The 26,305-nt window shown below is 45.9% G+C and overlaps 1 protein-coding gene across 1 annotated transcript in view; it reads left to right on the top strand.

Moving 5' to 3' along the window:
* LOC126188350 (titin homolog) overlaps nucleotides 1-26,305 on the top strand; it is a 1,721,077-nt gene that overhangs the window by 765,889 nt on the left and 928,883 nt on the right. The window contains exon 31 of the mRNA XM_049929949.1: nucleotides 20,448-20,608. Coding sequence (XP_049785906.1) covers nucleotides 20,448-20,608 — 161 coding nt within the window. The remainder of the gene's footprint in view (nucleotides 1-20,447; nucleotides 20,609-26,305) is intronic.

The raw sequence follows: 26,305 nt of genomic DNA, 5'->3' as shown, positions 1-26,305 counted from the left end.
AACAACAATGTGTTGCAGTTTTGGTGTTTCCGTATTTTTATCCAGTCCCTGTAGATACTCAGAGAAAACATCTTTGGCATCGCTGAAAATACTGACAATCTTTTCTGGCCGATGAAATCCCCTTGGACTATCTCGGTACAGTGCCACCGGGTCCTGCCCGTTGCTTTCATCGCTGTTTCGTTTCTGGCATACAATCATGGAGCCACGCCTTACGCGCGACGTCAAATCAGCAAACGGAAAAGAATGGATTGTTATTTAAAGTGGTCCAAACAGTTCACTTCTCTCTTTGAATTTGGCCAGGAACAAAAAAACTGAATCGGTGAAAATGTTGCACAGAACCTAGTATCTGCCTTCTGTGTATTTATGTGACCGTTTCGTCTTAAATTACTCCGGATGATTATCTAGATACAACATGTTGAACGGTTGTGGTAGTATAGAACTTCATGTGTTGTTTTGAAGGTGATGACTCTCTTACATTTAAAATCGTCTGCAGCGGACCTTAGGCGACTGGATTAAAAATAGGAAGGACCACTGAATGACGGTGAATAACGGCTGCAGTTGATACCGTATGACGGTGGTGTTCTAGTGTGGAGTAGACCTGAAGGTGACGTGGAACCCAGTTGTCGCCAAAATAGCGTCGAAGATGTAGACGATACGTAGTATGATTTGGGCCTTATTTCATATTATTCTTAGGGACTCGTAGCGGAATCAAAACACTCATTGCCCTAAATTCGCTGATTCATCTTCAAGCTCGTCAGTTTCACATCTCCACGAGCTTGCGGTACAGTTTTTTATGTCAACGAGCTGAACTCTGTTGCGAATGTCTTGAGGAACATTCTGAACAACCACAACAAACGATTTCGTCACCACATCACCAAACCGAACTGGAAATTCCAGAAGTCTGGAAAGAAACCTTGCGCGTGGTGAAGCGATTTTCTTCGCGAAAGGCTTTCTCCCAAGAGCTCTAGTCTAGTGAGATACGCCGCAGTTCCTCCGTGGAATTTGGAAACTGAAGAGAGCTGCTAGCGGCTGGAAGCAGTGGCGACTGGCCTGGATAGCTCAGTCAGTGAGATCGTTACCTCTCAAAGACAAGGGCACAGTTCGAGTTCCCTTCTGGTACACACACTTCTAATCTGACAAGAAGCTTAGAATCGAAGATACCGTGGAAAGATCCGTTTGTGCTCAAACTCTTCTGCTCGACATTACACTCTCCAGGATAATTTCACTGAAGGACGGAAGCCAGTCAGTCAGCCACCCTGAGAAGTGGCACTTTTAGAGACTAATTAGGACGTACATAATGTTAAGCAAACAGTTGAAGCGTCAAAATTCAGTGATTAACTCTCCTGATCATGCTCATTATGTCACATTTACACTATGTGATTAAAAGTATCCGGACACCTGGCTGAAAATGACTTACAAGTTCGTGGCGCCCTCCATTGGTAATGCTGGAATTCGATATGGTGTTGACTCACCCTCAGCCTTGACGACAGCTTCCACTCTCGCAAGCATACGTTCAATCAGGTTCTGGAAGGTTTCTTGGGGAACGGCAGCCCTTTCTTCACGGAGTGCTGCACAGAGGATAGGTGTTGATGTCAGTCGGTGAGGCCTGGCACGAATTCGGCGTTCCAAAACATCCCAGAGGTATTCTATAGGATTCAGGTCAGGTCTCTGTGCAGGCCAGTCTATTACAAGGATGTTATTGTCGTGTAACCACTCCGCCACAGGCCGTGCATTATGAACAGGTGCTCGATTGTGTTGAAAGATGTAGTCGCCATCCTCGAATTGCTCTTCAACAGTGGGAAGCAAGAAGGTGCTTATAACATCAACGTAGGCTTGTGCTGTGTTAGTGCCATGCAAAACAACAAGTGGTGCAAGCCCCCTCCATGAAAAACACGATCACACCATAACACCACCAGCTCCGAATTTTACTGTTGGCACTACACACGCTGGCAAATGACGTTCACCGGGCATTCGCCATACCCACACCCTGCCATCGGATCGCCACATTGTGTACCCTGATTCGTCACTCCACATGACGTTTTTCCACTGTTCAGTCGTCCAATGTTTACGCTCCTTACACCAACCGAAGCGTCGTTGGCATTTACCGTCGTGATGTGTGGCTTATGAGCAGCCACTTGGCCATGAAATCGAAGTTTTCTCACCACCCGCCTAACTGTCATAATACTTGCAATGGATCCTGATGCAGTTTGGAGTTCCTGTGTGATGGTCTGGATAGAGGTCTGCCTCTTAAGCATTGCGACTCTCTTCAACTGTCGGCGGTCTCCCTCAGTCAACAGACGAGGTCGGTCTGTACACGTTCGTGCTTTATGTGCCCCTTCACGTTTCCACTTCACTATCACATCGGAAACAATGGACCTAGAGATGTTTAGGAGTGTAGAAATCTCGCGTACAGACGCGTACAGATGACACAAGTGACACCCAATCACCTGACCACGTTCGAAGTCCGTGAGTTCCGCAGAGCGCCCCATTCTGTTCTCTCACGATGTCTAATGACTACTGAGGTCGCTGATATGGAGTACCTGGCAGTAGGTGGCAGCACAATGCAGCTAATATGAAAAACTTTTGGGGGTGTCTGGATACTTTTGATCGTATAGTGCATGTGACTGAATAGTAAATTACCATTTACGAATCTTTTATACCTTATTCACGGATTTGTTTGCATAATTCATGCATGATTATCGCTCTTTATTCCACACCCCAGTTAGTTAGCAATCCGACTATTCTGGTCAAAAAGCCTAACACATCAATTCCACGAGGATTCTGTTATGCTTCCTAGAGAAATACCCGGGGCACGTTGTTTGAGAAATGGTAGCGCAAAATCAGACAAAAGAGATGTCTAAAACTTGAGATAAACAGAGAATGCAAAATGGCAAAACCACAATGGCTAGACGAGAAACCCAAAGCTGTGGAAATATGCGTGAGTACGGAAAAGACTGATGCTGCGTGTAGGAAAGTAATCCATTGGAGGAAAGAAAAACAGCAGTATGAAAGTAGACAACTTAGATTCCAAGGGAGCTCAAAGCAAAGAAGAGAAGGGTAAAGGAGGGGAGAAATATCTAAAAGTACTATTTAAAGGAAGGAAATTTCATTATTTGATGGCAATAATATTGAAAGAGAAGAGGAATTTGATGAAGATGAGGTAGGATGTATAATACTACGAAGAACTTGACAGAGCACTTGAAGATCAAAGTCGTTACAGGGCATCTGGATTAGAGGGCATTACTTGATGATTTTGAGATCGTTTGCAGAAAATACTGCGACAAAACTATTCTACCTGGTATACAAGATATGTGTGACAGGCCAAATAGGTTCAAACTTTAAGAATTAAATAATTCCAGTTCCACAGACGGCAGGTGTTTCCATGTGTGAATATTAATTTAATTACTCATAATAGCAAAACACTGACATAAATTACTGTCACAAGAATGGTCTAGCTATTGGAAAGCGACATTGGGGAAGATCAGTGTGAGTTTCGAAGAAATGTAGAAAGACGGGGAGCATTACGGACCATGCAACGTACCTTAGGAAACACAGTGAAGAAAGGTAAATCTACGTTTATATCATTTGTAGAGTTCTAGATAACTTTTCACAATGTTGAGAAAAACACAGACTTCAAAAATCTGAAGGTAGTGGTGATAAAATCGGACAGTAGGGGGTTGTCTGCAACTTGTACAGAAGCTGGACTGTAGCTATAACCGTCGGAGGGCGTGAAAAGAAAGCCGTAATTGAGAAGGGAGTGAGACAAGGTTGTAGCCTATCCCCTGTGTTATTCAACTTATTTATTGAGTGAACTGTGAAGGACCTGAGAAGAAATTTGGAAACGAAATTGACGTTCAGGAAGAAGAAATAAAATGTTATGATTTTCGTATGATATCGTAATTCTGTGGAAGGGGAAAAAGGATTTGGAAGATCAGTTGAATGGAATGGATATTGTCTTCAAAACAGTTTGTGAGATGAGTATCAATAAAAGTAAAACAAGAATAACAGAATGCAGTCGAATTAAATCAGGGAGTGATGAGGGAACTAGATGAGGAAATGCGATGTTAGAGATAGTAGTTAAGTTTTTCAATCCATGCTGCAAAAGAACTGACGACAGCCGATGTAGAGACGCTATAAATTGCACAGTGACAATAACGAGATAGTGTTTCTCAATAAGAGAGATTTTAACATGGAATAGAAATTTATGTATTAGCAAGTCTTTCTGAATTTTTTTGAAGTGTAAACTGGTATGGAAGTGAGCCGTGGAAGATAAACAGTTCAGGTAAGAAGGGAGTGGGTGACTGTGTACTGTGGTGCTTCAGAAGAATGCTAAGGATTAAATGACAAGATCAAATAACTAATGAACAAGAACTGAACAGAAATGGAGAGAGAAAAAATTTACGATACGACTTGGCTAAAAGAAGGACTCGGTTGAGAGGACATATCCTGAGTCCTCAAGGAACGGTCATTGTGGTACTGGAGTGAAACGTAAAAATTGTAGAGGGAAATCAAAACTTGACTACAGGAAGCATGTTAAAATAGACTGAAACTGAAGTGGTGACGCAGATAAGATTAAACTTCCATAACATTGATTAATGTAGGTAGCCGCATCAAACCCCTCTTGGACTGAAGGGCACAACAACAAGGGAAAGATAATGTTTATTGATATTCATATAAAGATGTAGGATATAAATTGACTACATAAACTAAGGATAAAAATTATCTACATTTTGATTATACAAATGGAATCTCTCACCGTCAGCAGAAACAGCACAATAGAAAAAAAGGCGAACCCGAATTCCACCAACAAAAGTTTTTAGGTTTCCCAGGGACATTTTTTGAGTATTTGGTTATAAGAGACCTCTGGTGTCAGGTGACTCTTAACAAAGCCATAATGTAATTCGGATTTGTTACCATGATTATCTCTGGTTGTGTGGAAATACTTTCATAACAGTGGAAAAGTCTATAATACGCAGTCACCAAGACGCAGTAACACGAAAGAATCCGATTGTTCCTGGGAGCCTGTATACAGATGCAAAACTACTATGATGTGGTTAAAGGGGGAGGAAATCAATTGAAATGAAATGCGCCACCGGAGACCACGGGCTCCTTAAGCAAAAGTACACAGGAACAATTGCTGAAAAGCCTCCGAAATTTTGTTGGTGGAGCTCTAGTTCACACTACATATCGAAGTTGTACGAGTATTAATCGAGGCGAAGAACTGTCACCACTCTACGCAAGCCATTGCAGCAGTGAGGAGTACCTCTAATAGAAATTGCAATCTAGAAGGGAGGTACCAATTTAGGGCAATGTTGTGGTTCTTTCTAGAGATTCTACCGATGTTAGATTCAGTCTATCCCCAATGTGATTTGCAAATACTGCGCGTTTTGTATGCCGAGGCATAAGGGAATTCCGGTTTTAAAGGTGCTGCGGACGGCAGAGAGAGGCAGGCAGCTGGTATAACACTTTTCAGTCAGAATTTTTAAACGGGAGCTAATTCACCTTTCTTATGTTCCGATAGGGTGTTTTTCTACTGCCCTTGCCCTGCCATAGCAGAGCTTGTCTCTCAGATAAGAAGAACTTTATGGGTCAGTAAAATTATGACAATTTACTTGTTTTAAATAACGCAAAACTACACTCCTGGAAATTGAAATAAGAACACCGTGAATTCATTGTCCCAGGAAGGGGAAACTTTATTGACACATTCCTGGGGTCAGATACATCACATGATCACACCGACAGAACCACAGGCACATAGACACAGGCAACAGAGCATGCACAATGTCGGCACTAGTACAGTGTATATCCACCTTTCGCAGCAATGCAGGCTGCTATTCTCCCATGGAGACGATCGTAGAGATGCTGGATGTAGTCCTGTGGAACGGCTTGCCATGCCATTTCCACCTGGCGCCTCAGTTGGACCAGCGTTCGTGCTGGACGTGCAGACCGCGTGAGACGACGCTTCATCCAGTCCCAAACATGCTCAATGGGGGACAGATCCGGAGATCTTGCTGGCCAGGGTAGTTGACGTACATCTTCTAGAGCACGTTGGGTGGCACGGGATACTTGCGGACGTGCATTGTCCTGTTGGAACAGCAAGTTCCCTTGCCGGTCTAGGAATGGTAGAACGATGGGTTCGATGACGGTTTGGATGTACCGTGCACTATTCAGTGTCCCCTCGACGATCACCAGTGGTGTACGGCCAGTGTAGGAGATCGCTCCCCACACCATGATGCCGGGTGTTGGCCCTGTGTGCCTCGGTCGTATGCAGTCCTGATTGTGGCGCTCACCTGCACGGCGCCAAACACGCATACGACCATCATTGGCACCAAGGCAGAAGCGACTCTCATCGCTGAAGACGACACGTCTCCATTCGTCCCTCCATTCACGCCTGTCGCGACACCACTGGCGGCGGGCTGCACGATGTTGGGGCGTGAGCGGAAGACGGCCTAACGGTGTGCGGGACCGTAGCCCAGCTTCATGGAGACGGTTGCGAATGGTCCTCGCCGATACCCCAGGAGCAACAGTGTCCCTAATTTTCTGGGAAGTGGCGGTGCGGTCCCCTACGGCACTGCGTAGGATCCTACGGTCTTGGCGTGCATCCGTGCGTCGCTGCGGTCCGGTCCCAGGTCGACGGGCACGTGCAACTTCCGCCGACCACTGGCGACAACATCGATGTACTGTGGAGACCTCACGCCCCACGTGTTGAGCAATTCGGCGGTACGTCCACCCGGCCTCCCGCATGCCCACTATACGCCCTCGCTCAAAGTCCGTCAACTGCACATACGGTTCACGTCCACGCTGTCGCGGCATGCTACCAGTGTTAAAGACTGCGATGGAGCTCCGTATGCCACGGCAAACTGGCTGACACTGACGGCGGCGGTGCACAAATGCTGCGCAGCTAGCGCCATTCGACGGCCAACACCGCGGTTCCTGGTGTGTCCGCTGTGCCGTGTGATCATTGCTTGTACAGCCCTCTCGCAGTGTCCGGAGCAAGTATGGTGGGTCTGACACACCGGTGTCAATGTGTTCTGTTTTCCATTTCCAGGAGTGTAATTTTACACCTCAGACAATATTTACGTGCATAGAAGTTTTGCATTTGCTTCAGTACAACACGTTCCTACAGCTCTTCTGATAACAACGGAGACACTTTACAGTGCTTTATTTCTCCGTGCTACGTCACATTATAAACTACATTTTTGCCTCACATCGGACTTTACGCGCGTATGTTACGTGTGCAAGTAGGGTAACTTTGAACCTCTGTATCTCGGAAACGGATGAAGATATAAAGGAAACTTGAAGGTCTTTCGAGATCTGGATTTTAAGGAATACATGATAATAATTTCAGCCATTTTCTGTGCATAGCCATCTTGAAATCAGCAGCTCGGATTTGGTACGAAAAAATGTTAAAGAAATCCTTTTGGTGGTTTTCTAAGGCATCGCACAAGTACTAACGGTGCCTCAGTAAGCCCCTTAAGACCGACCGTAGACCACATCAAATGCAAAAAGAAACAATTGATTTGCTCCGTCTACTGAAGCAGGAGGAAGTGTGTAATATTCATACTTTGACCACGTACTGCAGGATGGTGACGCTACGACGACCCTTCTGCTGTGTATACAAATGGTTCCTAGGCGAAGGCTATCCAAAACAGTTGACCCTATCTTTCTATCAGCAACACAACCCGTGTTATGAGACCCGGGAAGCTCCCGTTTTTATGCGCGGTGTCTTGGAACATACACTCCTGGAAATGGAAAAAAGAACACATTGACACCGGTGTGTCAGACCCACCATACTTGCTCCGGACACTGCGAGAGGGCTGTACAAGCAATGATCACACGCACGGCACAGCGGACACACCAGGATCCGCGGTGTTGGCCGGCGATTGGCGCTAGCTGCGCAGCATTTGTGCACCGCCGCCGTCAGTGTCAGCCAGTTTGCCGTGGCATACGGAGCTCCAACGCAGTCTTTAACACTGGTAGCATGCCGCGACAGCGTGGACGTGAACCGTATGTGCAGTTGACGGACTTTGAGCGAGGGCGTATAGTGGGCATGCGGGAGGCCGGGTGGACGTACCGCCGAATTGCTCAACACGTGGGGCGTGAGGTCTCCACAGTACATCGATGTTGTCGCCAGTGGTCGGCGGAAGGTGCACGTGCCCGTCGACCTGGGACCGGACCGCAGCGACGCACGGATGCACGCCAAGACCGTAGGATCCTACGCAGTGCCGTAGGGGACCGCACCGCCACTTCCCAGAAAATTAGGGACACTGTTGCTCCTGGGGTATCGGCGAGGACCATTCGCAACCGTCTCCATGAAGCTGGGCTACGGTCCCGCACACCGTTAGGCCGTCTTCCGCTCACGACCCAACATCGTGCAGCCCGCCTCCAGTGGTGTCGCGACAGGCGTGAATGGAGGGACGAATGGAGACGTGTCGTCTTCAGCGATGAGAGTCGCTTCTGCCTTGGTGCCAATGATGGTCGTATGCGTGTTTGGCGCCGTGCAGGTGAGCGCCGCAATCAGGACTGCATACGACCGAGGTACACAGGGCCAACACCCGGCATCATGGTGTGGGGAGCGATCTCCTACACTGGCCGTACACCACTGGTGATCGTCGAGGGGACACTGAATAGTGCACGGTACATCCAAACCGTCATCGAACCCATCGTTCTACCATTCCTAGACCGGCAAGGGAATTTGCTGTTCCAACAGGACAATGCACGTCCGCATGTATCCCGTGCCACCCAACGTGCTCTAGAAGGTGTAAGTCAACTACCCTGGCCAGCAAGATCTCCGGATCTGTCCCCCATTGAGCATGTTTGGGACTGGATGAAGCGTCGTCTCACGCGGTCTGCACGTCCAGCACGAACGCTGGTCCAACTGAGGCGCCAGGTGGAAATGGCATGGCAAGCCGTTCCACAGGACTACATCCAGCATCTCTACGATCGTCTCCATGGGAGAATAGCAGCCTGCATTGCTGCGAAAGGTGGATGTACACTGCACTAGTGCCGACATTGTGCATGCTCTGTTGCCTGTGTCTATGTGCCTGTGGTTCTGTCAGTGTGATCATGTGATGTATCTGACCCCAGGAATGTGTCAATAAAGTTTCCCCTTCCTGGAACAATGAATTCACGGTGTTCTTATTTCAATTTCCAATAGTGTATTAGTAAGGTATACATGCTGCCGCCTGCGTAGTGATTGTCGTACAGTGGCGTATTCGTAGTTCTCTCACACCACATGTGTCTAGAATATCACGTTCTATTTTGTCACGTGCCGTTGGTTGCAGCCACGATATGCAGTAGACGTACATCACTACAGTGTGTCAGGTCTCAATGGCAGTCAGTGTAAGCTACTGGACAAACCTGCAAGTAGAGAACCCTGCGCTGAGCACTCGTCCTGAAATGGATCAGTAGGGAACGTGGATAGTTTATCCACTGGCAGTTAGTGCAGTAATGCCGGCGACGTTTCATTTTGTCAGTTGTTGGACCATGAACAGATCTTCTGCGATTGTTCCACAGATTACACACATCAATTTGCTTTTTTTTGTGAGATAAAAGCTTACGCCAACTGGCGTGACACTTTGACCCGCCTCGTGGCCATCAACTATCCTTCTGCGATCTTAACTGTCGACATGGCACTCCAAAATAATGACGCAGTACAACTGATTGCTTCCGCGTTTGAGATTCTGCAGCGTTCGCGGTAAGGAGCCTGATAGACTTCCCTTAACAAGAAAACTCAACGGCTGTGAAAATCTTTTTATGACCCACCAATTGTCATACCACGTAATTACTATTCCGTAAAGAGACTCTCAAATGGCTACGCACTTCACAACGACGTATTACGAAAGTGTACTCCCCCAACCATCGTTTAGTGTCTGGCGGATGGGCGTAGTGTACCAAAATTATTTTTCACGGACAGACTTCAAGAAGAATATAATAATTCCAATCCCAAAGAAAGCAGGTGTTGACAGATGTGAAAATTACCGAACTATCAGTTTAATAAGTCACAGCTGCAAAATACTAACGCGAATTCTTTACAGACGAATGGAAAAACTGGTAGAAGCCGACATCGGGGAAGATCAGTTTGGATTCCGTAGAAATGTTGGAACACGTGAGGCAATACTGACCTTACGACTTATCTTAGAAGAAAGATTAAGAAAAGGCAAACCTACGTTTCTAGCATTTGTAGACTTAGAGAAAGCTTTTGACAATGTTAACTGGAATACTCTCTTTCAAATTCTGAAGGTGGCAGGGGTAAAATACAGGGAGCGAAAGGCTATTTACAGTTTGTACAGAAACCAGATGGCAGTTATAAGAGTCGAGGGGCATGAAAGGGAAGCAGTGGTTGGGAAAGGAGTAAGACATGGTTGTAGCCTCTCCCCGATGTTATTCCATCTGTATATTGACCAAGCAGTAAAGGAAACAAAAGAAAAATTCGGAGTAGGTATTAAAATTCATGGAGAAGAAGTAAAAACTTTGAGGTTCGCCGATGACATTGTAATTCTGTCAGAGACAGCAAAGGACTTGGAAGAGCAGTTGAACGGGATGGACAGTGTCTTGAAAGGAGGATATAAGATGAACATCAACAAAAGCAAAACGAGGATAATGGAATGTAGTCAAATTAAGTCGGGTGATGCTGAGGGAATTAGATTAGGAAATGAGACACTTAAAGTAGTAAAGGAGTTTTGCTATTTAGGGAGTAAAATAACCGATGATGGTCGAAGTAGAGAGGATATAAAATGTAGACTGGCAATGGCAAGGAAAGCGTTTCTCAAGAAGAGGAATTTGTTAACATCGAGTATAGATTTAAGTGTCAGGAAGTCGTTTCTGAAAGTATTTGTATGGAGTGTAGCCATGTATGGAAGTGAAACATGGACGATAACTAGTTTGGACAAGAAGAGAATAGAAGCTTTCGAAATGTGGTGCTACAGAAGAATGCTGAAGATAAGGTGGGTAGATCACGTAACTAATGAGGAGGTATTGAATAGGATTGGGGAGAAGAGAAGTTTGTGGCACAACTTGACTAGAAGAAGGGATCGGTTGGTAGGACATGTTTTGAGGCATCAAGGGATCACAAATTTAGCATTGGAGGGCAGTGTGGAGGGTAAAAATCGTAGAGGGAGACCAAGAGATGAATACACTAAGCAGATTCAGAAGGATGTAGGTTGCTGTAGATACTGGGAGATGAAGAAGCTTGCACAGGATAGAGTGGCGTGGAGAGCTGCATCAAACCAGTCTCAGGAGTGAAGACCACAACAACAACAACAACAACAACAACAACAACATGGTAAACAGCAAGATCGAGTACTGATATGCCTTTATGTAAAGCCCCATCTCTCTACATTACTATCACGATAATTACTCGGATTGCATTTGAGACGAAGCACTATGTCGGATAACTTGTCTTGGAACGTGCAGTCTAGAAACTGTAAGAGTATGTCCTTTCATTACGTCAACCCGTTTAGTACAAGTTTTCCTACGGAACATGGATGACCATCTTTGTAATATTGTAATATGCGCCGATAGATCTTGTCACCAATATATAGATTGTCTCAAAACTTCAGGGAGAAAGTTATGCAGACAGTAGAGGATGTTAAACAGTACTTTTCGATAAGGAACCAATGACTGGAAATGAATATTTTATGGGGGACGAGGTCACGAAACAGCGACGCATGCACGAGTCTGAAAACAGAGTGTATTTGATAACAAACAGTTACCTCTGGCATCTGTGTCGGTGCCCCTGACCTGTTGACGGTGGAGTTTAACACTGTTTACAGTTAATGACTGCTTGTCTAAAGCAGAGCAGTATCTGTTATATGAACTTTCTGAGGTGCATTTAATGTATGGTGGAACAGGACGTACAAACCGCAAAGCCCGACGAATGTACAGCAGAACTGTAGGAAGCAATGCCGTGTATAGAAACTTAGAGAAACTGGAGCGCCCAAGTTAAAAGGACCCATGTCCAGCTTTACGGAAACTAATAGATTTCGAGGAGACGATGATGTGCCGAAATTACTACACCTTGTTTTATTTAAGAATAAGGCCTCTTCCATCTTAATGGTGTTTTCAGCTGCCTCAATGTCCATTTATGAATTGAAGCCCTACTCCATGCTCTTATTAAATCACCAATCACTTTTCTCTATCTGGTTTTGGGCTGGAAATGTAAAATCACGTAATAAGAGTAGGTCCTTCTTCATTGCCACTCTGTTCCAGTACTGAAAGTTAACGAGGTATGCATTCGAGTTGTACTACCACTGTTGTTGGAGTCTGTACCACTTACTATGTCGTTTCAAAACGATGGTGCACCATACGATTTCGATATTGATCTCCGGGAACAACTGGACAACACGTATCCTCATCGTTAGATTTTGGTCCTGTGTGAGCGCTGTATCTCAGTCCAATGTATTTCTCCTGTGCGATTGGAGGAAGACGTTAGCTTGAGAAGCTTCGGTAAAACTGAAAAGGAACTGCCTGAGTGTTTCGAAGATGTAGCGACGGATAATGTGAAAGCTTTACAACATTTCGACGACACAAGTGCTCGTCATCTTCAGGTGCTTATTAACATGCTGCTGCATTAATTCACCTATGTATGCGCAGGCTCGCTAGAAAAGCGCAGGGTTGGAGCTATAACGGTATCTCCCCAGCCGTAGAAACGGACCACGGTCTTTGCGTGCCCGACGCGGCATGCGGCGGAGCGCACTCAGGGAGAGGTTAACAGTCCTGATTTCGATTCCCCGTCTGTGTCAACTCGCTCGATTCGTTGGTCTGCTGCCGACAATGCCTAAGTATTGCCAATGCTGCTTCCAATGCTTTGCTAAGTTGAGATACTGTGACTGTTAATCAAGTCGTAAGTTACACGTATTGCGACTGCTTGTGTTGAGTGCTGTTGACAAGGGATTTGAAGTTGATTCCGTATTTCTAGATTTTCAAAAGGGTTTTGACACTGCACCTCACAAGCTGCTTGTTGTGAAATTGCGTGCTTATGGAATACCGTCTCAGTTGTGTGACTGCAGTTGTGATTTCCTGTCAGAGAGGCCACAGCTCGTAGTAATTGACGGAAAGTTATCGAGCAAAACAGAAGTCATTTCTGGCTTTCCCCAAGGTAGTGTTATAGGCCCTCTACTGTTCCTTATCTATATAAACGATTTAAGAGACAATCTGAGCAGCCGTCTTAGGTGTTTGCAGATGACATTGTCGTTTGTCGACTAGTAAAGTCATGAGAAGATCAAAATAAATTGTAAAACGATTTAGATATCTGAATGGTGCAAAAACTGGCAACAAGCCCTAAATAATGAAAAGTGTGAGGTAACCCTCGTGAGTGCTAAAAGGAATCAGTTAAACTTCGGTAAACGATAATTCAGTCAAATGTAAAGGCCGTTAATCCAACTAAACACCTAGGAACTACAGTTACGAACAATTTAAATTTGAAAGAACACACAGAAAATGTTGTGGAGAAGGCGTTTTATTGGCAGAACGCTAAGAAGATGCTACCGATCTACTAAAGAGACTGCCTACACTACGATTGTCCGTCCTCTTCTGCAGTACCGCTGCGCGGTCTGGGATCCTTACGAGATTGGATTAACGGAGAACACTGAAAAAGTTCAAAGAAGAGTAGCGCGTTTTGTACTATCCCGAAATAGGGGAGAGAGTGTCACGGACATGCTACAAGAATTGGGGTGGGCAACATTAAAACAAAGGCGTTCTTCGTTGCGGCGGAATCTTCTCACGAAATTTCAGTCACCAACTCTCTCCTGTGAATGCGAAAGACGCCGACCTACATAGAGAGAAACGATCATCATAATAAAATAATGGAAATCAGAGCTCGCACGGAAACATACACGTGTTCGTTCTTTCCGCGCTCTGTTCGAGATTGGAACAATAGAGAATTATTGCGAACGTAGTTAAATGAACCCTCTGCCATACACTTAAGTGTGATTTGCAGAGTATCCATGTAGACAGACAGATGCTTCTTTAATGAAAAGGAACTGACTGGTAGGTCCATAGCTGACTATCTCGGTTACAAAAAGTAACAGGTATATATGAAACAGTGCGCCAGAACGTTACGCACTGTGGTAATGCTTGCATTGAAACCGACAGTCATCTCTTTGAACAGTTGCTATGAGCAATTTTGTTAAATTTGGAAATTTGTGGTAACGTCTTATGGGACCACACTGCTGAGGTCATCGCTGCCTAAGCTTACACACTACTTAATCTAACTTAAACTAACTTACGCTATGGACAACACACACACACCCAACCGACTGAGCTACCCATCCACGACTAACGATCCGTCCTCACAGCATTACTTCCACCAGTACATCTACATCTACATCTACATCTACATCTACATCCATACTCCGCAAGCCACCTGACGGTGTGTGGCGGAGGGTACCTTCAGTACCTCTATCGGTTCTCCCTTCTATTCCAGTCTCGTATTGTTCGTGGAAAGAAGGATTGTCGCTATGCCTCTGTGTGGGCTCTAATCTCTCTGATTTTATCCTCATGGTCTCTTCGCGAGATATACGTAGGAGGGAGCAATATACTGCTTGACACTTCGGTGAAGGTATGTTCTCGAAACTTTGACAAAAGCCCGTACCGAGCTACTGAGCGTCTCTCCTGCAGAGTCTTCCACTGGAGTTTATCATCTCCGTAACGCTTTCGCGATTACTAAATGATCCTGTAACGAAGCGCGCTGCTCTCCGTTGGATCTTCTCTATCTCTTCTATCAACCCTATCTGGTACGGATCCCACACTGCTGAGCAGTATTCAAGCAGTGGGCGAACAAGCGTACTGTAACCTACTTCCTTTGTTTTCGGATTGCATTTCCTTAGGATTCTTCCAATGAATCTCAGTCTGGCATCTGCTTTACCGACGATCAACATTACATGATCATTCCATTTTAAATCACTCCTAATGCGTACTCCCAGATAATTTATGGTATTAACTGCTTCCAGTTGCTGACCTGCTATTTTGTAGCTAAATGATAAAGGATCTATCTTTCTGTGTATTCGCAGCACATTACACTTGTCTACATTGAGATTCAATTGCCTTTCCCTGCACCATGCGTCAATTCGCTGCAGATCCTCCTGCATTTCAGTACAATTTTCCATTGTTACAACCTCTCGATACACCACAGCATCATCTGCAAAAAGCCTCAGTGAACTTCCGATGTCATCCACCAGGTCATTTATGTGTATTGTGAATAGCAACGGTCCTATGACACTCCCCTGCGGCACACCTGAAATCACTCTTGCTTCGGAGGACTTCTCTCCATTGAGAATGACATGCTGCGTCCTGTTATCTAGGAACTCCTCAATCCAATCACACAATTGGTCTGATAGTCCATATGCTCTTACTTTGTTCATTAAACGACTAAGGGGAACTGTATCGAACGCTTTGCGGAAGTCAAGAAACACGGCATCTACCTGTGAACCCGTGTCTATGGCCCTCTGAGTCTCGTGGACGAATAGCGCGATATGGGTTTCACATGACCGTCTTTTTCGAAACCCATGCTGATTCCTACAGAGTAGATTTCTAGTCTCCAGAAAAGTCATTATACTCGAACACAATACGTCTTCCAAAATTCTACAACTGATCGACGTTAGAGATATAGGTCTATAGTTCTGCACATCTGTTCGACGTCCCTTCTTGAAAACGGGGATGACCTGTGCCCTTTTCCAATCCTTTGGAACACTACGCTCTTCTAGAGACCTACGGTAAACCGCTGCAAGAAGGGGGGCAAGTTCCTTCGCATACTCTGTGTAAAATTGAACTGGTATCCCATCAGGTCCAGAGGCCTTTCCTCTTTTGAGCGATTTTAATTGTTTCTCTATCCCTCTGTCGTCTATTTCGATACCTACCATTTTGTCATCTGTGCGACAATCTCGAGAAGGAACTACAGTGCAATCTTCCTCTGTGAAACAACTTTGGAAAAAGACATTTAGTATTTCGGCCTTTAGTGTGTCATCCTCTGTTTCAGTACCATTTTGGTCACAGAGTGTCTGGACATTTTGTTTTGATCCACCTACCGCTTTGACATAAGACCAAAATTTCTTAGGATTTTCTGCCAAGTCAGTACATAGAACTTTACTTTCGAATTCATTGAACGCCTCTCGCATAGCCCTCCTCACACTACATTTCGCTTCGCGTAATTTTTGTTATTCTGCAAGGCTTTGGCTATGTTTATGTTTGCTGTGAAGTTCCCATTGCTTCCGCAGCAGTTTTCTAACTCGGTTGTTGTACCACGGTGGTTCTTTTCCATCTCTTACGATCTTGCTTGGCACATACTCATCTAACGCATTCTGTACGACGGTTTTTAACTTTGTCCACTGATCCTCAACACTATCTGTACTTGAGACAAAACTTTTGTGTTGAGCCAACAGGTACTCTGAAATCTGCTTTTTGTCACGTTTTCTAAACAGAAAAATCTTCCTACCCTTTTTAATATTCCTATTTACGGCTGAAATCATCGATGCCGTAACCGCTTTATGATCGCTGATTCGGGTCTGTTTGTCACCAGAAGGTCTAATATGTTATCGCCACGAGTCGGCTCTCTGTTTAACTGCTCAAGGTAGTTTTCAGATAAAGCACTTAAAAAAATTTCACTGGATTCTTTGTCCCTGCCACCCGTTATGAACGTCTGAGTCTCCCAGTCTATATCCGGCAAATTAAAATCTCCACCCAGAACTATAACATGGTGGGGAAATCTACTCGAAATATTTTTCAAATTATCCTTCAGGTGCTCAGCCACAACAGCTGCTGAGCCAGGGGGCCTATAGAGACATCCAATTACCATGTCTGAGCCTGCTTTAACCGTGACCTTCACCCAAATCATTTCACATTTCGGATCTCCGTCAATTTCCTTCGATACTATTGCACTTCTTATCGCTATAAACACGCCTCCCCCTTCACTGTCCAGCCTGTCTCTGCGGTATACATTCCAATCTGAGTTTAGGATTTCATTACTGTTTACGTCTGGTTTCAGCCAACTTTCTGTCCCTAGTACTATATGGGCGTTGTGACCGTTTATTAATGAGAGCAGTTCTGGGACCTTTCTGTAGACGCTCCTGCAGTTTACTATTAGCACATTAATATTGTTATTTCCTGTTGCATTTTGCCTACTCCTACCTTGCCGCGTCTCAGGAGGCGTCCTGTCGGGCCTAGGGAGGGGATTCTCTAACCTAAAAAAAACCCCATGTGCACTCCACACGTACTCTGCTACCCTTGCAGCCGCTTCCGGCGTGTAGTGCACGCCTGAGCTATTCAGGGGGACCCTACATTTCTCCACCCGATAGCGGAGGTCGAGAAATTTGCACCCCAGATCTCCGCAGAATCGTCTAAGCCTCTGGTTTAAGCCTTCCACTCGGCTCCAAACCAGAGGACCACGATCGGTTCTGGGAACGATACTACAAATAGTTAGCTCTGATTTCACCTCGCGAGCGAGGCTTTCCGCCTTCACCAATTCCGCCAACCGCCTGTACGAACTGAGGATGACCTCTGAACCCAGACGGCAGGAGTCATTGGTGCCGACATGAGCAACAATTTGCAGTCGGGTGCACCCAGTGCTCTCTATCGCCGCCGGTAGGGCCTCCTCCACATCTCGGATGAGACCCCCCGGCAAGCAGACAGAGTGAACACTGGCCTTCTTCCCCGACCTTCTCGCTATTTCCCTAAGGGGCTCCATCACCCGCCTAACGTTGGAGCTCGCAATAACTAATAAACCCCTCCCCCCGTGTGCCTGCTCGGACCGTGCTGAACGAGCAGCCACATGTCCACTCACAGGCAGAGCGGGCGATGCCACACGGCCAGCCTCCACATTGACCCTCCGCCTCGTGCGCCGCGAACGCCGCTGAACCCGCCACTCCCCTTGGGGAGAGGGTGGCCCAACCGCGCCCAGTACCCGCGAAGATGTCTCGACAGCAGGGACAGTGGGTGAAGCATGTAACACCTGGGGTGTACCTTGCGACGCACCAGACTCCCCACTGCCGCTACACTCCGAGGCAGCAGCCTGAAGACGGCTGACCGCGGCCATCAACACGCTCAGCTGTTCGCGAACAGTGGCCAGCTCCTCCTGCGTCCGTACACAGCAGTCACACATCCTACCCATCCTAAGGAATCAATTTACTGAAGAGAGTTAATCAACCTTTAACTAGACTGCTAATTCACTAAAGGCGGCTGTTTATTCACTAAACTGTGGTTGCTAGCCACTTCTTGTAGAAAACAATGAAAATAGCACTACCTGTCTCTGGACTGTATTGAAAACAAACACTAGCACTACTGGCACTATGGTTGACTAAAGGAACTCTCTCTGACTGTATTCAAAACAAACACGAAATCTATGGAACTATTAATAGCGCTCGACAATTAAAGCTTCCTAAAAGCAAAAACACACGGAAGAAGAAGTGACAAGTAAGAAAAATACAGTTAATACTTAAATTATGGTAGCTCGCTGCACAGCAGACGTGAAGCAGACGGCAGTTACGACGACACTGACTCTACTGGCACTATGGCTGACTAAAGGGACCTCGTCTCTTACCTTCCAAACTTGACAGATGCCGTCCTGCGAACCTTACAAGACTAGCAGTCGTAGAAGAAAGGATATCCGGAGACGTGGGCTTGCCGCAGCTTGAGGGATGTTTCCAGAATGAGATTTTCACTCAGCAGCAGAGTGAACCCTGATGTCGGCATCTTCATCTACATGTACACTCTGCAAATCACATTTAAGTGTATGGCAGAGGATTCATCGAACCACGGTCACAATTCTCTATTATTCCAATTTCGTATAGCGCGTGGAACGATCACCTATATCTTTCCGTACGAGTTCTGATTTCCCTTATTTTATTAAGACGATCGTTTCTCTCTGTGTAGGTCAGCGTCAAAAAATATTTTCGCATTCGGAGAAGAAAGTTGGTGATTGAAATTTCGTGAGAAGATTGCTCCGCAACGAAAGACGCCTTTGTTTTTAATGATGTCCAGCCCAAATCGTGTATCATTTCAGTGACACTCTCTCCCCTGTTTCACGATAATACAAAACGTGCTACCCTTCTCTGAACTTTTTCGATGTACTCCGTCAATCCTATCTGATAAGTATCCCACACCACGCAACAGTATTGCAAGAGAGGACGAACAAGCGCAGTGTAGGCAGTCCCTTAGTAGACCTGTTACATTTCCTAAGTGTACTGTCAATAAAAAGCAGTCTTTGGTTAACCTTTCCCACAACATTTTCTATGTTTTTCTTCCAATTTAAGTTGTTCCTTATTGTAATTCCTAAGTATTTAGTTGAATATACGGGCTTTAGAGTTGGCTCATTTATCGTGTAACCGAAGTTTAACGGATCCCTTTTAGCACTCATGAAGATGACCTCAGACTTTTCGTTATTTAGGGTAAATTGCGATTTTCGCACGATACAGATATCTTTTATAAATCGTTTTACAATTTGTTTTGATCTTGTGATGACTTTACTAGTCCATAAACGACAACGTCATCGGCAAACAACCTAAGATGGCTGCTCAGATTGTCTCCCAAATCGATTATATAGATAAGGAGCAGCAAAGAGCCTACAACCCTACCTCGGGGAATGCCACAAATCACTGCGGTTTCACTCGATGACTTTCCGTCAATTACTACGAAGTGTGACGTCTCTGACAGGAAATCACGAATCCAGTCACATAATTGAGACGATATTGCATAAGCACGCAATTTCACTATGAAGCCGCTTGTGTGGTACAGTATGAAAAGCCTTCCGGAAATCCAGAAATACGGAATCAATTTTAAGTCCCTTGTCAATAGCACTCAACACTTCATGGAGTAAAGAGGTAGTTGTGTTTCACAAGAACGAAGTTCCCTAAATCCTTGTTGACTGTGTGTCAATAGACAGTTTTCTTCGAGGTAATTCATAATGTTCGAACACAATATATGTTCCAAAACCCTGCTGCATATCGACGTTAATGATACGGGCTTGTAATTTAGTGGATTACTCCTACTACCTTTGTTGAATATTGGTGCGACCTGTGTGAAACTTCCTGGCAGATTACAACTGTGTACCTGGCCGAGACTCGAACTCGGGACCTTGCCTTTAGCGCCTCGGCCCGGCACACAGTTTTAATCTGCCAGGAAGTTTCATATCAGCGCATACTCCGCTGCAGAGTGAAATGGTTCAAATGGCTCTGAGCACTATGGGACTTAGCTGCTGTGGTCATCAGTCTCCTAGAACTTAGAACTACTTAAACCTAACTAACCTAAGGATATCACACACATCCATTCCCGAGGCAGGATTCGAACCTGCGACCGTAGCGGTCACGCGGTTCCAGACTGGAGCGCCTAGAACCGCTCGGCCACTGCGGTCGGCCGCTGCAGAGCGAAAATTTCATTCTATAATTGTGTGTATCACAGCGCTCGTGTCAGCAGTGTGACCAGCGCGTTTTCTAAGTGCTGGACTCGGTGTTTTGCAGATGTGCCGGTGGCGATCTCGGCGGAGCCGGTGGTGTCCGACCAGGGCCGCAACTGGCTGACGCTGACGTGGCCCAAGTGCGAGGCGCGCGGCGGCGTGCCCGTGCTGGCCTACCGAGTGGAGGCGTGGCAGCTGGGGGGCGACGCCGCCGGCTGGACAGAGGTGAGTGCTGGCCCCAGCTGCTGGCGTCCACTGCCGCACAAGGTGTGTGGACAAACAGGACCGAGACTTACAAGGGAACCTCCCAATCGCACTCCTCTCAGATTTAGTTATAAGTTGGCACAGTGGATAGGCCTTGAAAAACTGAACACAGATCGATCGAGAAAACAGGAAGAAGTTGTGTGGAACTATGAAAAAATAAGCAAAATATACAAACTGGGTCGTCCATGCGTAAGATAGGCAAATTAAGGGCAATGTGAGGCGAGGATCTCGGTGGTCCCATGGTTAGCGTGAACAGCTGCGGAACGTGAGGTCCTTGGTTCAAATCTGCCCTCGACCGAAAATTTCAACTTTTTATTTTCAGTTTATGTGAAAAACTCTTATGTTTTCATCACTTTTTTGGAGTGATTATTACATCCACAAGAAAACCTAAATCGGGCAAGGTAGAAGAAACTTTTCACCCATTCGCCAAGTGTACAAGTTAGGTGGGTCGACAACATATTCCTGTCATGTGACGCACATGCTGTCACCAGTGTTGTATACAAAATATCAGACGTGTTTTCCTGTGGAGGAATCGGTTGACCTATGACCTTGCGATCAAATGTTTTCGGTTCCCATTGGAGAGGCACGTCCTTTCGTCAACTAATCACACAGTTTTGCGGTGCGGTCGCAAAACACAGACACTAAACTTATTACAGTGAACAGAGACGTCAATGAACGAACGGACAGATCATAACTTTGCGAAAATAAAGAAAGCAAAATTTTCAGTGGAGGGCAGATTTGAACCAAGGACCTCTCGTTCCGCAACTGTTCACGCTAACCACGGGACCACGGCGCTCCTCGCCTCACATTGCCCTTAATATTGCCTATCTTACGCATGGACGACCCAGTTTGTATATTTTGCTTATTTTTTCATAGTTCCACACAACTTCTTCCTGTTTTCTCGATTGATCTGTGTTCAGTTTTTCAAGGCCTATCCATTGTGCCAACTTATAACTAAATCTGAGGGCGGTGCGATGGGGATGTTCCCTTGTTAGCACAAGGTACGAGGGACTTTCCGAAAGTAAGTCTAGTCTTTCCTTTCCGCAAGGAAACTTTATCGCCAAAAGAAATACACCGTGGCATCATGAACTACACACCTTGCACTATTTTTCGACATAGTTGCCACTCGCATTGACGCATTTGTCTTGGTGTGCAATCAGTTCGAAAAGACTACTCTGGTAAAACTAGGTGCCCTGCGGTGCAGGGAACTGCGGCACAGCCCGCGCCCCTCCGCCACTGGTTTGGAAGTGACGTCCCGAGAGTGGAGGGACGCCCACTTTGACCTTTGACCAGCCTCCACACTCTGCCTTCCTTCTCTGAACACGCAACATCAGCGACCAATCGCTTGACGAGGCACGACCTCTTTACCTTATACCAGGGGCGGGCAAACGTTGCACGCGGCTCATGAGCGCACAGCGCTGCACGTGTGCTGCTCGCGTGCAGGCGTCGACCGGGGCTGTGGCGACAGCCGGCAGGTTGCGGCAGTGTAGTACCAGGCTAAGCTGCGGACGTTGAAGCGAAGCGACCACCACGTAGTGAACGTTGTATTTCAATAACCGGAAAATGCAGAGTGAATCAAGGAAACGGAGAATTGGAGATTTGCCATCTTTTAAATAGGAATGGGAGAATCATTTGTTCTCTGTGGAAAAGCGTGAAAATTGGAAATGTATAATATGTGACAGTATTCTCGCTGGTGAGCGGAAGTTTAATATTGAACGCCATTATAATAAATTTCAGTATGTTGCCGTTCTTAGTGCAATAAAAGAGGAATTTCTCAAGCGATTTGGGGATATATCTTACTTATCCCAAGGTTTTGAATAGTTCTCGAGAGAATATGGTTTCTGTAGATGATATTCATCTCAGTTTGCAAATGCAATTAATAGATCTACAGTGTAATTCTCGTCTGAGAGACAAGTTCCTTTTGGCAAGACCTGTAATAGATCTTTATCACGACTTTCCACAGCTAGAGTTTCCTCGTCTCCATCGTGAAGCCATGAAGATAGTCAATGTTGGGCTCGACATACTTTTGTGAGAGATTTTTTTCTGTTATGAAAATTAATAACTCTCGGTTAAGAGCAAACATCAGTAATGAAAATTTAAGTAACTGTTTGCGTTTGTATGTATGTAGAAATTTTGTTCCAGACATTAAACGTATTGTAAACTCCACCTGTGATAATTAAACAAAACGTATCGTAGGTAATAGGTACTCTTTCAAACCATGATTACTTTCAAACACTCCTACTAACCTTATTCCTTCACTTAATAAAGCAGGCCAGGAAACAAAACGCATTACAGGGGAAGAAGCGGAGAGACGGTATGGTGGGGAGGGGTGAGAAGCGGGTGGCCAGCTTGCCCCTGTGTGCACGCAGAACACCTGTTAACTGCACACGTGCATGTGCACCGCACACGTGCAGAATTCCTGCCCGCCCCTGCCTTATATGGTCTGCAGGCGTTCGTGGATGACGGACACAATAGCCCCACATGCCCATTCATACCGCATAACAGCACACACTTGCGTTGGTGCCCGCGTTGCCGGTACACGTCAGCGACCATCGTGAATTGTATTCGAATAACCTCGGGCGTGCCGCTCTCCTACTGCTATCTCGTCTTTGCCGCTCTGCCTTTGCGTCGCTCTTCCTCCGCTGGCGCCCCTTCCGTCACTGAACCAGCTAAGGGTGTACATTCATATGGCGTTTGTTTGCATCACCTGGAGTAGCACCTTGTCTTTCAAAAAGAAAAAAAAAAGACGAAAACATCTTTCGGAACGTCCCTCGTCACAAAGAACATGTAAACAAGACAGATACCAATGTATCGAGGTTTAGTAAACATCTTAGGGCTATAAGAACATGCAGAGAAAATAGCTTTAGAAAAACAAAAAATCCAAGTAATATTTTAAACAAAAAAATGAACATATAACACGACGAAATTCTACTCAGGTCATAGATAACCAGATCAAATGACAGCCTTAAAGTTTAAAATAAGTAGAGATCGCCGGCCGGAGTGGCCGAGCGGTTCTAGGCGCTTCAGTCCGGAACCGCGCTGCTGCTACGGTCGCAGGTTCGAATCCTGCCTCGGGCATGGATGTGTGTGATGTCCTTAGGTTAGTTAGGTTTAAGTAGTTCTAAGTTCTAGGGGACTGATGACCTAAGTTGTTAAGTCCCATAGTGCTCAGAGCCATTTGAACCATAAGTAGATTGGTTCAAATGGCTCTGAGCACTATGGGACTGAACTGCTGTGGTCATAAGTCCCCTAGAACTTAGAACTACTTAAACCTAACTAACCTAAGGACATCACACACATCCATGCTCGAGGCAGGATTCGAACCTGCGACCGTAGCGGTCGTGCGGTTCCAGACTGTAGCGCCTTTAACCGCTCGGCCACTCCGGCCGGCGAACCATAAGTAGAGTTCGACTTTCCTCAAAGATAGATCGATAATTTGACAGCTGCACGGTTACCTCATAAACGTGACAAAGCAAAATAATGTCACACTTGATAAACAACCTTAAGCACCCTGTAAACGTAAGCACATAGTATCCATACAACCAACATATATGAAGGTTGTCCGTCTAATAAGGAACAGAGCTTTTGAAACGCCCGACATTTCCGTTCTAGTAAGTTGGCAGATCTGGACCTTGCTCTGTTGTCATCCGTTTTCTTTGTAGTTAATAGTGGAGCGCTGTTCTACGGAACAGTATACTGTCATAGTGCCAACTTATTATTAATGTGGTGAATTCTTTGTAGATACTGTCCACGAACTCCGTGGAATGTTTGATCAAAGTAATTCACCAAATAAAAGTCGACTGCGAGAAGAATGATCACTAAATTTGAGAAAACAGGTTTGCATTTGGACATTAAACCCTCGGGACGTTGCCGTATTAGTCGTCCAGCGGGAAACATCGCCACAGTGAGCGATTATGTTGTTGTAAGTCCGGTTACATCTATTAGCCGATGTTATCAGCAACTTGATATTCGCAGAACGAGCGTAGGACGAATCTGAAAGAAGATCTGCTTCTTTGGCCCTGTAGAATCCAACTGACACAACAACTGAAGCCAATTGATCACTGAAAGCATCTACAATTTGCCCATTGCCTACTTGTGAAACAAAGTGTGAGAAACAGTTTCATCAAGTAAGTAATGTTCACTGACGGGGAGTGCCTTTTGTTGAGGGGTTTCGTGAATAAAGAAAATTGCAGGATCTGGGACGCAGGAAACCCTCGAGTCATTATGGAGAAGCCATTTTACCTGATGTATGTAGGCCTTCGACATCAGCTTTTCAGACATTAACTCACACCAAAAAGATGTGTGTGAAATCTTATGGGCCTTAACTGCTAAGGTCATCAGTCCCTAAGCTTACAGACTACTTAACCTAGATTATCCTAAGGACAAACACATACACCCATGCTCGAGGGAGGACTCGAACCTCCGCCGGGACCAGCCACACAGTCCATAACTGCAGCGCCTGAGACCGCTCGGCTAATCCCGCGCGGCTAATTCACACCCAAAAATATCATTAACACCTTAATAAAAACGCTCTTGTTTCTTTGGAGTGCTGTACATAATGCAGAACTCGCTCCGGTGGTCATTTAACACCCCACCGACGACCGTTAAGACGTAGCAGTGAAGTGCTGCCTCTGTATCATTCGGCCGTATGGAATCGGCGCACTAAGACATGCAACGCGGAGCCGTGACGGAATAGAATGAAAGGTGCTGTCGTGTTCCTGTGTGCCCGTGACTGCTCCGTGAGCGAAACTGCCCGACCTACCGAAGACTAGTGTAACGCCTTGTCAGTGGCGGTCGTTTCCAAACCCGACAGGAATTACTGCAGTCAGCGAATGAAGGTCTCAATCAGTTTGCGAGCGAACACTCAGTTCAGCGGGCTGACAGAGTCGGCTGCCTCGCGAAAGGCCATGCCCAGAGCAGCACGTGTAGCTGAACGTCGCACAACACAAATACAAAACAACACCTGGCTGGTGACGTGTAATGTCCACCGACGACTCTGGCTCTTTTCAAATGACGCGAGTCATCGGGTGCACCGATGGCCCAATGAAGCTTTTCTCCCGCGTTGTGCGAAGTTCGTGCTTCGGGCCGGTTGTGATGTTTTGGGTGCGTTTCTCGTGCCATGGTGTAGACCCAGTCATTCAGGTTACCGTGAATAATGGACCACGATGTTTGTTTAAATGTTCTCTGTGACCTTAGTGTTCTCTTCTGCTTCGTGACCTGTATGCTATGGACACTCCTGTCATCCGTGTTGACTGGGGTGGACTCATTCCAACACTCTGGCACCCAGTCCCACTTCGGTTAGCCCATTTAATCACACGATGTTAATCCCATAGAAAACCTCTGAGAACATATAGGACAGCTTACGGAAAGTAGCAATCGACTTCTTCTTCATTCTTCCTCACGCGATCAGGCCCAGAGGACCGCGCGCCACCACAGTTAGAGCTCTCCATCCGTGTCTGTCTTCTGCTATCTGTCTCCAGTTTTCCGTGACTCCCAGCTGCGACAGGTCTTCTCTCACTCCATCGATCCACCTCTTTCTAGGTCTTCCCACTGGTCTGCTGCCTGACGGGATCCAGTCCATTGTGATTTTGGGCCATCTTGTTGCCTCCATTCTAACAACGTGTCCAGCCCATTGCAGTCTTTTGCTTCTCATCACTC

This window comes from Schistocerca cancellata, chromosome 5 (assembly GCF_023864275.1).
Source record: "Schistocerca cancellata isolate TAMUIC-IGC-003103 chromosome 5, iqSchCanc2.1, whole genome shotgun sequence".
NCBI lineage: Eukaryota > Metazoa > Arthropoda > Insecta > Orthoptera > Acrididae > Schistocerca > Schistocerca cancellata.
Note: the sequence above shows the minus strand (reverse complement) of the source record. Positions and strands in the feature narration are given on the sequence as shown.